The following is a 14,513-nucleotide window of genomic DNA, read 5'->3' on the forward strand; positions in this document are numbered from 1 at the left end:
AGAACCACGCTGCAACCTCTCTAAAAAGGAGAGTCAGCTGCTTCTAACATAGAGTCTCTGTGACATGCTATGACTCCCACAACACAAAACTCAGCCCCTGCACCAGCTGGTCCTCTCTGAACCACGCCCCCTCTCTCTGCATGCCCTTTAACCTTCCTGCCTTAGTATATATAGTGTCTGTGACTATCAGAGTTCTCCTGGCAGCCATCATGAAGGGTATGGTCTCAATCTGCTGTTTCCTCTGCCTGGTTCTTTTGCAGGCCACAGCAGGTAAGACACGAGCATTCTAGGTAAAATGTGAGCTAGATTTCCCCTGTTTTATAGAGAGTGGTGCACTGTGGGTGCTACATATGCTTGTGTACAACAGCTGCTACTGAATGATGGTGACATGGTCGAAGTTTAGAGGATGGTTTAATTAATGCTGTTGCTCTGTTCAGTTTGATAATACAGTTCTTCTTCTGATGAAGATGCTCTGAATCAGATTGTTATCAGGAAAAGGGTTATTCTTTGAGCGAAAGTAGATTTATTCTTGCGTTGATTGTGTGGCACTTTCTTTAAAAATGGTACTGACTTCTGGAAGCAGATTATATGGGGACAGTAATAGTCATGAGGACACTAGCTGAGGACTGTCAGACATAGATACAGAAATGTTATCCTGGTTTTTCTTTGCCACCCTGGACGTCTATTTAAAATCTGTCTTGGTTTATAAATGAATGACTGACACACATTAAATCTGATTTAAGTACAACCTCGTTATTTTAATGATAAAACCGAAACAAATACAATATTTTAATAGCTGCAACTTTTAATGTATGAGCAAATATTATACATGTATTTATTAAGAGCAGTTGAGAATTACTTAAACTAGAGCTCAGTTTCTTTTGTAGACTGACAGCATGTCAGCTGGCAACAGCTGATGGAAAGTCTTACTCTAATCAAGGAGAGGAGAAAAGCCATGTGGCAGCATGAATAGACACTAAGCTTTTTCTCTGTTTAACTTTAGGATTCATTGATTATGGTCTTCTTGTTTTTCATCCTTAAAGTTTATCTTCTACAATTTGATTCGGAAAAGTTACTCCAGAAATTCCTACAGGGGGCAACATTTCCCATGATGATCCATAGCATCATCAACTACAGCCATAAGAGTCTTGCAATAAATACTGTTACATGGTACTCATATAGTTAAATGTCATAGTGACATAGCTTCTCCCAGATTAACCATTCTAAAAATGTGGACTAGTCTGTTGGTCTGGTTCTGAGTGGTTGCCGTTACCCTTGTTTGTCACCCTTGTCCGTCCTTGGCGGGGCGTTCAGCTCCACAGCCCAGGGCCAAGCCTCCAAGCTGCTGTCAGGTGTCTAAGATTGGAAGGCCTCCTGAAACCCAACACTGTTCACTACAGTTCCTCCCTCCATTCGACCCCCGTTCCCTCCTGACTCCTCACCCCTCCCAGCCCCACGCTTCCCTTTAGATACACTGCACAGCTGCTGTCACTCTGCACTGTCACAATCACAATTTATTCCCAGCAGTTGGCCTTGTAGGGGCATGCATTCTCCAGTTAGTTGGGGCCAGGCTGTGGCTGCAACTCACGCCTTCTGCAGGCCCATGCAGGTGTCTTTTGGTGGCCTTTGTCTGGAAATTCATTGCATGTGTGTAATGTGTATTGACTTTTCCTGCATAGTACACATACCTACAGGTTACAGACAAATATGAGAATCTTTGCCAGATAGTGTGTAATTACTTGATTGATTGGTTCAATTATTGTCAGAAATTCTGTTGAAACAGCTAACTCTGCAGCAGACAGGGTAATTGAAAGGTGAAATCAATTTGATATTACTTTATCATAGGTTGGCTCTGACTGCTTTGGGCTGTGCAGACTTTTAGTCCAAAAAACATACATTACCACTGTATCGTATAATTTCTATGAAAAATAAAGCAAAAGGCAGCAGCAGAGCCTAAACAACACCATGGTCATCTTGACGTTGTGTTTGAAGACTGAAGCCAGTTGGTTCATCAGCAGCATGCACTGTATTAATTAATTACTTACAATGATGTAAAGTAAGGAAACATTCATTTTGGACATAGTATCCAGGGCCTAAGTCTTTTTTATGTAATAATTCTTTGCAGCCCTCACTATATGACTAGGTATCGTTACTCCTGGGTGCAGTAGTAGTAGTAGTCATCACACCTGGAATACAACAGGACTGCTTCTCACATAGCTCATCTAACTCTTCCATTACAGTTATTTACCTGCAGGTGTTTAGCAGTTTTATGATAAACACAGGTTACTGTACTAACTATATGTCTGTGATATTAATACTAGAAACACTACACTAATCAGGTTGTGTGTGAATCACCCTGACTGACCAAACAAGGACTGAAACTATGGGGCTGGAGTGTGAAAGGGCCTTACAACTGCTAATACAATGTAAGGATGATATCAGTGTAAATATAATCACAGCACATTGCTAAGATGCAACACCTACAAACAGAGAGTCAGCACAGAAACAGTGCTATGTGCAGAACGTTTTGCTCCAAACAGATTTCCACTTTGCTGATATACAAATACATCACAGCCTCTTTGTGGCTAGTTCTTCAGACCAGTGTGTTTATACTTGAGTGGTAATACTATCCATCATTAATACAGTAAAAACATTCTTGGCCTCTTCACTTTGCAGAGGGGAGATAGAAATTTAAAGGCTCACTGTATCCATGTGATCCCTTGTGGTGGCATGTGGCATGTCTGGGACATCCCTCTGTTGGTAGTAGTAGAAGGGACACACCAATCATACAGAACTACCTTACTACTACTGCGTTACCCCTCCTTAAGACAAGCCTCCACCTAGTCCCAAGGGAACCTGACGTCCTTTCCTGGCCCTTGAACAGGAGAGCAGGGATTGAAGCATCAGATCAACACCTCTGTGTAAAGTTCTTTTGCCCTGGAGCCTTTCACTCCACATGACTAGCTGTCAGTGACCCCTCAGAGGACTTACAATCTGGATGTGGTCACACAAGATGGTCTGTAAGGGCCAGTGACCACCCAGCCAGTGATGTTTATTGTTTTACTATAAACCATTTTGGTCTGGAAAGTTTGATGCCTTTGTATGTGAAGACCTTTTGTGTCAAGCACATACAGAACATAGTGTGAAAGTAATGACAAAGTATCAAAGACTGAAATGGAATTGTGGTTGAATTGCATTTCTGAGATACAAGGACAACCATAATGTGCTTCATTTGCCAGCTATCAGTATTGTATTTGTTTTTGGTCCTGGTACAGTAGCTCTCTCTTGATTAGCCTATGCATTACACTCTCAGCTCAGTGGCATGTAGAGTCTCCAGACTGAACAGTCAAAACCTTAAAATAGGAGGCAGCCATGCTGGCCCCTCCTCTGGCCATTTTCTGACCCATTGTGGGGCTATTTCTGACTATGGGGGAGTACTAGTCCACAAGCTGTGCCACCTGTTGCCATCTGTGGCTTCTTCTCACCGCGCCTTACACATACTCTGGGACTGTTCTCTTACCTTTGACCCTTGCTAGAAGAATCATGACAATTTGTATATGGGGTTATTACTTATTTAGCATAAATATTCAGAAGGACATGTACGATTTCATTCAATTTACTTGCACTGTGCTGCTACAGAACATGACCCCAAATATATACAATGCAAATACACAGAATAGCATGTGCATATGATCTCACACATGCTTGTCTACGTAAATAAATAGAAGGTTATGACCTAGTTTTGTGTTTTCAGTCAATTTAATACTGGAAACACTAAACAATTTGTGATAACACAAATCCTGCTGGTATGTGCACATCTACTTCAATTTCAGGATTTATATAGAAGCTTTTTTGCAAAAATATTTGAGGAAATAAACCACAGGGTGTCCTTTAAACTGTACTGCAACTTTTCACAAAGTTTCAGTATCACACTTACTGGTTGACATTATTCCCGATGATTGATTGAATAGCATCCACATATGAAGTTGTAGTTAATGCATGACTTGCCACTGAGACTGTGGTAGGCTGCACATTCTTGCAGGATGTGTCAATGATGTCAGAATGTTTCTCAAAACTGAGGGAAGGTCGTGTGGCAACGGTCTCAGTGAGGACACATGATTCTGGGTGCAGCCATCTGGGGTTGAACTCCCCTGGCGCCTGCAGGGTTAATTTTGAGCACTGATGCAAGGCCCGCTGTTCACAGGCAACACTGCCTCTCTGATCTTTGTGGGGCTCTGTCCCAGGCCCTTTATCATGGATTTAGTGGATTGGAAGGTGTTAACAAGTTCACAGCAGTTAAGACTCGTTCAAGAGGCTAGTGTTAAAAGACACGACTTTTCTGAGTGATGAGTGACGTTACAATAGCTTGAGTAAGCTTTGTGCACTGCGCTGTCACATTAAGAAGATGGGATCGGTTCCTAAAAAGCCTCTTCAGCCTCAAAGCTGAATCATCCCACCTGTCCACTGGTGAGGCGGCTTCTATTGCACTTACAAAGATTTTGTAATTCATCCCATCCTGTTTAGATTTCTCTTTGGCTTAATTTAACATGCAGCTAACCTGTGTTGAGTGTTGGAATTGTAAAATGACACTTATTGCTATACTTTAAGCTCATGTAGTGACCATGTGACCTGCATCAGATTTTGAATGCATTTAAATTTATTTTCAACATTTTATCTTATTGTAATTCAGTGTATAGAGTTGAGCAATAGCATAGAGACATGATGGGGCATTAGTTCATATGCTTAAAATGATAACATACATTTTTCTTGTTTCATCATGATAATTGTTGTTTCATGTCTCTTCTGTCACCACAACTGACTGTACCTTCTTGAGAATAAATACAAAACATGTAGCCTATTATATATCCAAAAACAAAGCAACAGCTACAGATTAGGTTATGAATGTTTTTAGAGATTGCAGCATTACTCATGCTCTCCTTTTATTCCGGCTGTTAACCTTTTGGTTTCTCTTGTTCTTGTACCGTGCTGGGAGCAACATTACACATGCTTATTTTTAGCAGGTTGACTCGGGGAGAATCATCACTTCTGCGTTGTTCCTTAACCATGCAGTGTGTGGCACTGCTACCACTCAGGCAAAGGAGCAACTGTTGGTGCCTCAGTTAAAGTCTAATCTATACAATATATTGTTGTAGGAGTTGCTGTGCACAGTTTTGATTGATGGAAACTGCACTTTGGATTTCTCAGTTGGCAGACACTTGTATTGAGCCAAGATCGTTTTACTGTATCCAAAGGTATTTGTGTCTTAAAGACCATGGTCTGTTAAAATAAACAAGGTTGCTTCAGGCTAGTAAACAAACTGGCCTACAGATGATTTTACTTGTCATTTGATGCACCATTGGTTTTGGCCTATGCAACGTGCAATTCTGACTCTTAGCCAGAAACATTAGAAGTCACTTGCCACATGGCCAGTGGCTGCACTCCAGGTTAAGGTGCAGGATGTCATGACAGTATTTCTCTCTGACATGGTCAAGTCTTCTCACACTGATAGGCCTTAGTAGTTTATTATTCTGTATAGAAAACAATGGTATGTAATAATAATATTAATTTAATATGTAAAATTCTAAGTACACTATAGCGTTTCAAGCTGTTAGTAGTAATTAAGTAATCTCCAAATCTCTTCTACTTTTCACCTCAACCAAAACCAGCTGCTTATCTCGACACAGCAATGTGTGTTTCACAGCCTGATTTAATGGCTGCAATCAACCACCTGACAGCTTCTATAACCTCAACTTAAAATATTCTAATAATGTATATGCTGTAAATACTTTAGAATAACCCAACTATTCTACTAGAGGAGTTTCTGATAACTTGGATATTAAGGGAGACGTCCTAGCTGCTCCTATATATAGCTCATAGCCGTAGCAGGTTTGTCTGAAGCAAAACTGTGTGGGAGGCATTACAGGGTGGTCTGTGCCTGGGCACACAAAGACAGGCCTCACCACATGATTAGTCTGTGATAGGTGGGTAAATATAGAAGAGACACAGGATTGCACATCATTGTCTTGTGCACATTATATCACTGATAAGTGCACCCAATCCAATATGAACCTGGGGAACTCCCTCTGTGTCGCTCTTATCTTGTCATAAAACTCATGGTGATGCCAAACAAATTACTGTGCTTATTTTCAGTGATTGCTTTCTAAATTAAGACTGGATTGTACTAACAACTGTTAGTAACAAGATGTTCAAAAGTGGACATGACACGCTGGTGAGCAGATATGTTCTTTTGGATTCTCACTCTCTTTCTCTTTCTCTCTCACACGCACACATGCATAAACATACTATGAAGACTCATCGAACTACCACACATGTACATTGAGTGGCAATGATTAATTTTGATTAAGATTTTGTTTAAGCATCATGACATTAAAACTGATAAATTTCCTATTTTATTGTTTGCAATCAGAAATAGATATTTGGTAAGAGTGAAAATGATTGAAGGGATAACTATATGTACCCATGGTCTTTGTGGCTCTTCTGAGAAATATCATCTAAAGGGAAATGTAAAATAACGTCTGCCATACTGCAATCAGCACCAAATATCACTTATTCATACACAGATAGTTACCATTCATACCAGACACTTTTTGAACATTTCACTGGTGCTATCATGCAGTGGCCACTCTTACATGAAGATAATGGTAAAACAGAAAGATAGATGAAAGTGATAGAAAAGTCTATGCACAGTAGATGATGCATTTAGTGTGCAGTGGGCTACAGATGAACTAAAGCTTAAGGTTGCAAACATTTAATTATGAGACAACTCAAATCTATGCTATGTCTGAAAATTATTTTGACATCCAATGCAAAAGTCTGATCCAATTATCTCTATGCTTCCACAGTCTATTTCTATTTCTTCTTTTTCAAAGCCAATAAAGATACCTTTTGTTAATGTTTTTACAGAAGAAGAAGAAGAGTTCACCTCCGTTCTCAGAGACAGATCTCACATTGACGAGACACTGCGTCTTGCAACTGAGGAAAAAGCAGGAGACTATGCAGGTGTGGATCAATGAATGAATAGAAGTGTTAAGCTTTGTGCTTAGACTGCCTCTGATTTGATCAACTGAAGTTAGCTCAGTGGAGTATGTTGAGTATTTGAGTATTGTAATTTCTTTTGATTGCATTTCCCCAAGTTTGTTTTAAATAGTAAATATCTTTCTAAGCTTTGATTGTTTAGATAACACATAATAAAGGAAGGTTAATTGTTAGTAAACTGAAATGTATACTAACATTTGAAAAAAAATCTGCATGATTAACACAGTAATAGGAAAGATAACAAAATAGTTAGTCACATAAAGCTTTTTTCTGACTTTAATTGTTGCTTGTCCCTGTATTGGACTGGATAGTTTTTTTTTTGTCTCTAAAAGTTTTTCAAATACACCTGCTACTCATTCATATGTAACAAAAGATCCCAAGTAGATATTGTTTCATTTTAAAGATTTAATTCCTCTGCTTTTTATTGTAGCTTATCAAATTGCCCTGCAAACTTCCTAGTAATTTTCTTTCTAACATATCCATTATGCTTCCCTTTCTTCTTGTCCTCCAGCGGCTCTACAGAGGTTACGGAAGATTTACCACACATCCATCAAGCCGATGGAGCAGGCCTACAAGTACAATGAGCTGAGGCAGCATGAGATCTCAGGTATCATTGAGCCCTTGGCTGTGTCTGCACTTTGTTCTGTTGTGTGGGTTCTCTGTTTGAGTTTCTTCGGTGTCTGATTTGTTGACCTGTTTGTACATACACATTATCTTCACACCGCTGGTATATAAGAGTAGCATCTTTTCAAACTTTTTCACTTCTTCTTTGGACTCAGAGACCTGTGATATTTGAAACTGGATGTTTGAAATAAAAAGATAACCTTTAGAGATAAGGTCATGTTTAAGCCCTATAGAGCACTAAAATTGTATAAGAAACTATATTACCCATTCATATTGAATATAAAGTAAATTCCTGCCTATACTGAAATTATCTGTTAATATATGGCAATGCTGGCCCCTTTTAAAAAGATCTTTGTCTAGATCACCATATTCATGCTACTTTAAACAATTTCTTCCCCTTTTCTTCTATTTGTTTTTCATTTTGTCATGTTTGATTTGTATATGACTCTGCACTGTGCACTGCTTCTTCACTGTAAACTCATCACTATAAGCTGCACATTGAACCACCAAGAACAATGCAATAAATCAAATCAAATAAAGGCTGCCCTCTTGTGGCTTTTCAGCCTCAGCATGCATGAATTGTTGAATACCACTTGTGTCATGCCTCAAAATAAACATGAAACTGAATGGATGAAAACTATGAAGACTTGTCTTATTGCTTGTTCACACATCCATTCACAGACGGGCATGTTTGACACATTAGGTCAAATATGGAATTAGATTCCAGTGAAGATCTCCCACCCATTCATGCACATTGTTACTCTACCCCTCCCGTTGCCTCTAGAAACCTCACACCCTCACTGAGCTCTCCTCACTCTCCTCTACCTCCTATTCCCTTCACTTCTCTGTACTCCCCCTTTTCCTGTTCTCTCCCATCCCTGCTCCCCTCATCTAACAGCCTACCCCGGACGAACCCTGGGGGACTCAGCCACAGGTGGGTGTGGGTGGCAACTTACCTGTGCATGGCACTGCCTGAAGTGCTCAGCCCCGATCTCTCCCCCTCCTTCCCCTTCATTTGTCCTCATACATTTGTGACTCACTTAGATATAAATACTTCTCTGCTTTCTCTGGGTTAAAAAAAAAATCAAATATTCAGTATTTCACTTTTGGTAACACCTGATGCAGCATCACTGATTGGAGCATGGCCAAAGTGATCCACAGGTGAAAGCTCTCAACCCATGGAGAACTGCAGTTTTATCCCCTGATTTACTCCACAATTCTTCACACAAAAATCCAATTCAATAAGAATTAAAAGGGAAGAAATAGAAACAAAACAATCATAATAGACTTTAAGCTCATTAGTGTTTAGGCAGTACTTCATGTACAGTAATTATCTGAAGACTAAGCATGAATTGGTGTCGTAGCTAAGATACGTGGAGGGGGTTGCATGTGCAATTCTGGCTTCAGCAAAGGACACAGGAATAAATGAGGACACTGGTGGGGAAGGGTGTTCAGTGTTTGGCAGACTTTCCTTCAAACTATATTCTGTATATTTTTGTTATGGTAAATTTAAAATCCATTAGCATAAGGAGTCTTTCTATTGATGTTCTTCTTTTGTGTTTTCTTTTTGTTCTCTTTGCTTTTTCTTTCTTTTCTTTATATTTTTATACCTTTCTTTTGTAGAATTTAGTCAGGTTTAGACTATGACAGATTTTTCCTGCACCCTACCTACCAGACACCATGTCCACTCACAGCACACATGGCAGCTTGCTGACACGCACAGCTTGCTCCGAAAGGCTTGCCGTGTTGTGTCTTATATTAGAGTAACAGACCTGCTTTGTCACGTGTCACTGAAATGTGTCTGTAGCATTTCTCTCAAATTTTTCTTGTATTATTAAGCAAGCCTAACAGCTTCAATGTGTTTCTTTGCCCATCTTTTATTTTATTTCCTTTCTAAGTGTTGAAAAGTGCTCCTTAGTGCTGGGCTAAGAGTGACATTGCTATTCCGAACTGAAATTGTGCTTCCTGGTGTATTTAAATGTAGCTCATCCCAAAAACAACTGCTTTTTGGTAACAGGTCAAAATACAACAACTCAAAGTCCTAACCCCTTTTCCTAGTGGCAACAAATAAAATCTCAGTATGATTGTTATCATTTTGTTAAATAAAATTTGGGATGACCTTGATAGGTTGTTTGTCATCTTGTGCTTAGATTTTAATCACTTGTGTTTCTCTTTGCCTAACAGATGGAGAGATTACCTCCAAACCCATGGTGCTGTTCCTGGGACCCTGGAGTGTAGGGAAGTCTTCCATGATCAATTACCTCCTGGGCTTGAATGACAGCCCTTATCAGCTCTACACAGGTATGTCACAGACAATGTACAGTGTTTCACTGGTGCTATGTATCAATGTACAGTGTTAAATGATGTAACCCTTTGCACTATAACTCCATATGGATGAAGCAACCCTAAAATGCTGGCATAAATCCTCAAGACCATTAGAGAGGCAGCTGCCTTATCTAAACGTGTCAGGCTGGAGTGTGTGAGTGGAGGATGTCATTGTAGTTGCCACCACAGCAGATATGATCCCACAGGTTTTGTTGAATTAGATCCATGACAGCTTATGGAGGTCTGTGTTCAGTGTAGACCTATTCACATTCTCTTTTTTCAAAGTTTTCCAATCACTCCTTCTATTGCTTCTTTTATTTATTTTTAGGAGCTGAGCCTACTACCTCTGAGTTCACTGTTATTATGCATGGAGAGAAGATCCGCTCTGTTGAGGGTATAGTTATGGCAGCAGACAGCTCTCGTTCCTTCTCTCCCCTGGAGAAGTTCGGCCAAAACTTTTTGGAAAAGCTGATTGGTATTGAGATGCCCCATAAGCTGCTGGAACGTGTGACCTTTGTGGACACACCTGGAATCATTGAAAACCGCAAGCAGCAGGAGAGAGGTGAAGGAGAAATGTTTACCTTCAGTTTGCGTTTTTACCACAATTCAAATACAAAGCAGCTGGGTAACATCAGTGTGTAATGGTAACAGTTGCTTCTCTTCATCTGTCTAGGATATCCTTTCAATGATGTTTGCCAGTGGTTCATTGACCGTGCTGACCTGATCTTTGTGGTGTTTGACCCCACCAAGCTGGATGTCGGCCTGGAGCTGGAGATGCTCTTCCGGCAGCTGAAGGGTCGTGAGTCACAGATTCGCATCATCCTAAACAAAGCTGACAGCCTGGCCACCCAGGACCTGATGAGAGTCTATGGCGCACTCTTCTGGAGCCTGGCTCCTCTCATAAATGTGACTGAACCTCCTCGCGTCTATGTCAGCTCTTTCTGGCCATATGAGTATGCGCCTGATACCAGCCGTGAGCTCTTCAAGCGGGAAGAGATCTCCCTCCTGGAAGATCTGAACCAGGTGATTGAAAACCGCATGGAGAACAAGATTGCCTTCATTCGCCAGCATGGCATCCGTGTACGCATCCACAGCCTGCTGGTGGACCGCTACGTCCAGACATTTAAAGAGAAGATGAGCTTCTTCAGTGACCCTGAACTAGTATTCAAGGAGATTGTGGATGACCCAGACAAGTTCTACATTTTCAAATCCATCCTGGCCAAAACCAACGTCAGCAAGTTTGACCTGCCCAACCGTGACGCTTACCGTGACTTCTTTGGCATCAACCCGGTCACCAACTTCAAGCCACTGGCAGCTCAGTGCTCCTACATGGGAGGCTGTCTGCTGGACAAGATTGAGAGGGCAATCACCAATGAGTTGCCTGCCCTTCTGAGCAGCATTAACTCTGGCAAGCAGCCTGGTCTGTCCTCCTGTGAGGCTACCGGCTGTGGTGAGAAGCCAAAGAATCGCTACCGGAAGAACTGAGGAACACAATAACTTGAGTGGGAGTAGTAAGGAGAAAGAGAAGGGGTCTGGTGGAAGTCAACGCTGCTTTTATCAGAATGCTTTTATTGTTGAGGAGACAGAGGAGAGGAGATTAGTGTTTGTTTTTTTCCTCTGAAGAATATGGGGTGGTGCATTTAGCGACTGTGGGAGTGAGGATGACAGTGGGAGGGGAGGGTCAGTCTTTGATAAGGCAGCTTAAGGACACAAGTGCTGAAGAAATGAAAAGATGCTAGTGATCACAGAATTTTGTTTAAACACCCTCCTCTCTCCCTTGCACAATCAAAGTGGCCTGTCTGGGATATGGGTGTTGGAAAGTAATGATAAAAAACAGAAATGGAAAAAAATAAGTAAGATCAGATAAAAAATAAAAAATCCAGAGACTGAAAACAGTCTAATTACCATCTCCCTTGTATGTGAATAAAACCGAAAAGGTGTAAAGAAGAGTTGCAAATTTGTGTTGTACAATCTTGACAGTTGCATTGCAGCAGGTCAATTCCTTATGCTTCAGACGTTTTTGTGGGTGCTATACAAAGTCTTTTCTGTTTGGGTAGTCATCCACACCTTTGACACAGATTAACAATAACAATGCATGTTAGACATCACATCTTATTTAAAAGATGTGATGTCTTTTCCTTCTTGTATTATTACCTGCAAGTATTATTTACTGACACCTAAACCAGCCCTCTCATGCAACAAATATGCCCTTTTTCTTAGTTTTATCTGCTCATCAGTCTTGGTTGTTGACAACCTGTGAAATGAGCAATGTGATGGAAGCAGAGGTCAGGGTTCAAGGGCCAGAGTCTTCAGTGTGGGTGGGTATGTTCTTTCTGCTTCACATTTTCACTGTTCCTATTGTTTCTCTTTGCTTCTATTAATTTGCCAGACTGGCAGAAATCCAGTATATCTTTACAAATAGTGTTTTCCTTCAACAATAAGCTTCCTGGCTTTTATACCTCAATGACCATAAAGATAACACGTGTGGGATGTGTTTGAATTATAGCTGTCTTTAGCCATTTGTTCTGCAATTTCTTCTGCAGGTTAGAAAGATATTTATTGATTTTCTGTGTAAACTTTTCAAATGGGCATTGAAGTAGACTGGTGTGTGCACTGACCAATCATGTTGCAAAATTTTACAAACCCTCACTGCAAGATTGTGATAGTAGATCACTGTGGATTTCTTAGCTCGAAAAAAAGCGGGCTAGACCTAATATAGGAAAAGGTGTAGTCGAGGACTCATGAGTTGACCCCTGACCTCTGTGTAAATAAAAAAGCCCCAAATACAGGCCCCTACACGCACAGTGGTTTGGACTGACACATGTCAGAGCTGTGAGTTCGAGCTGTGAGTTACGAAAGCCTACCTCAATGAACTTCCCAATACTATGCAAAAAAATAGCTAAATTACTTTAAATAGTTCAACATTTTTCTGAAATATCTTTATTCAAAACAGTTTTTATCACCAGTCTTCTACAAAGTCCAGCACATCACTCCTCCTAAAATTATGTTTTTATACAGATTAAGCAAATAAGATTTAATGTGCTAATTAGGTGGTGCAGATATGTGTACTTTGTTACCTTTTGACAGATCCATTTTAGTTGTTTCCCCCAATTTCCAATCTTTATGCTAAAGCTAACTGGCTGCTGGCTTCAGCTACAAGTGGTACCAATCTACCAAAATATCAAGCTACCGCTTCAAATGCATCCAATTGTAGGTCGTAACAACTACAGCTCCAAAAGCACCAAGTTAACTAATAGACAAATGCACTTCCACTTCTTTGTTGTCCTCCCTTACTAACCCCAGAGTGAAGAGTCAACTAAAATCTGAAGCATAATGGAAAAGAAAAAATAAACAAACAAACTTCAAATGAAGCTCACATTTGCTTAATTTTCTCTATTTCTCTGAGTGTGTGTGCTCCACAAGACGTGTTTAGTATGTTTACACTGCAGATCCAGATCATGCCCACTAGAGAGTGCTGTGTAAAAGTGTACAAAATTATACAGACCACTAACCAACACTCATCATGGCAACAGTGTATAGTGGGGGCGACAGTGTATAGTGGGGGCGATAGCTCGGGAATGATGTTGTGTGGTTGTGTTTTTGGTATAAATTTAGTATCAGTTATCTTAATTTACCTGTGATTTAGAACTGGAAAGTATGTGTGTCCCATTAAAGTAGTTGTTGGTTAACTTTTTTTTTTTTGTTTTTGTTATAAATTTAAAATTAATTTTGGCCCAATTTTTGGAAGCTTGATCATCAAGAATAAAGGTTTCTGGCTAGGTAGTGAAACTTTGTGGTTATTCTGATTAAAAATGTTCAGTCCTTAATCAAGAAAACAGAGTTAAAACTTGTTCCTAGCTAATTTTCCTTCTTTTTTGATGTCTCTCTGTCGTTCTTACATATATTTCTCTCTAGCACATCTCTACCTACACTCATGTGTTCTCCCTCTGTTACACCTTATTGTCAACAGTCTGAACACACTGATAGTCCAGTGTCTGACTTTTGTGATTGAAAGGCTGGTTTTATCTTGCAGCTGCATTGCACCAGCAGTTTGTCGTGACTAGAGGTGGGGAGAGATTGTGTGTGTGTGTGTGTGTGTGTGTGTGTGTTGGATGGAGTTTATATTTGAGTGTGTATGTGCTGGAAATGGCAATAGTTTTGGTATTTTGCACTAAGAGTTTGAACATAGACTTAGCATGTTCTGTATGAGTGCATTTGCATTCTTCCTCAAACATTATTTTACAGTGATTCTGAAGACATCAGCTTGCATTGGGGAAAATAAGATATTAAGCTTATGATAAGTAATGAAACATTAAAAGTCTTTTTATGCATAAATCCAGCCAGAGGTCCAACAGCAACTATGTTAACACACTGGAGCTTTATGTAAATAGATGTGTACACTGAAAAACCACAATTTTCTTGATGCTATCATGGCACATGCACACACTAAATAAAATGTTGTGCTTGAAACTCATCTATGCCATGGAAACTCATTTTATTACAATGCT

At 40.1% G+C, this 14,513-nt stretch overlaps 1 protein-coding gene across 3 annotated transcripts; it reads left to right on the forward strand.

The window, feature by feature from the left end:
- Positions 1-191: 191 nt before the first annotated feature.
- Positions 192-14,475, forward strand: srl (sarcalumenin). 3 transcript variants are annotated; one of them, XM_026325858.1, is made up of 8 exons: positions 202-270; positions 6,151-6,229; positions 6,925-7,020; positions 7,568-7,663; positions 8,579-8,614; positions 9,865-9,981; positions 10,334-10,567; positions 10,679-14,475. In XM_026325858.1, the coding sequence occupies exons 4-8, from the start codon at positions 7,615-7,617 to the stop codon at positions 11,488-11,490; spliced, it is 1,248 nt and encodes a 415-aa protein (XP_026181643.1). In that variant the 5' UTR covers positions 202-270; positions 6,151-6,229; positions 6,925-7,020; positions 7,568-7,614; the 3' UTR covers positions 11,491-14,475. The 3 variants fall into 3 exon arrangements, with proteins under 3 accessions (XP_026181641.1, XP_026181642.1, XP_026181643.1); XM_026325856.1 differs by lacking the exon at positions 6,151-6,229 and having other exon boundaries at positions 192-270; positions 10,679-13,797; XM_026325857.1 differs by lacking the exons at positions 6,151-6,229; positions 8,579-8,614 and having other exon boundaries at positions 192-270; positions 10,679-13,797.
- The last annotated feature ends 38 nt before the right edge of the window (positions 14,476-14,513 follow it).

The sequence above is a fragment of the Mastacembelus armatus genome, chromosome 8 (genome assembly GCF_900324485.2).
Source record: "Mastacembelus armatus chromosome 8, fMasArm1.2, whole genome shotgun sequence".
Classification (NCBI taxonomy): domain Eukaryota; kingdom Metazoa; phylum Chordata; class Actinopteri; order Synbranchiformes; family Mastacembelidae; genus Mastacembelus; species Mastacembelus armatus.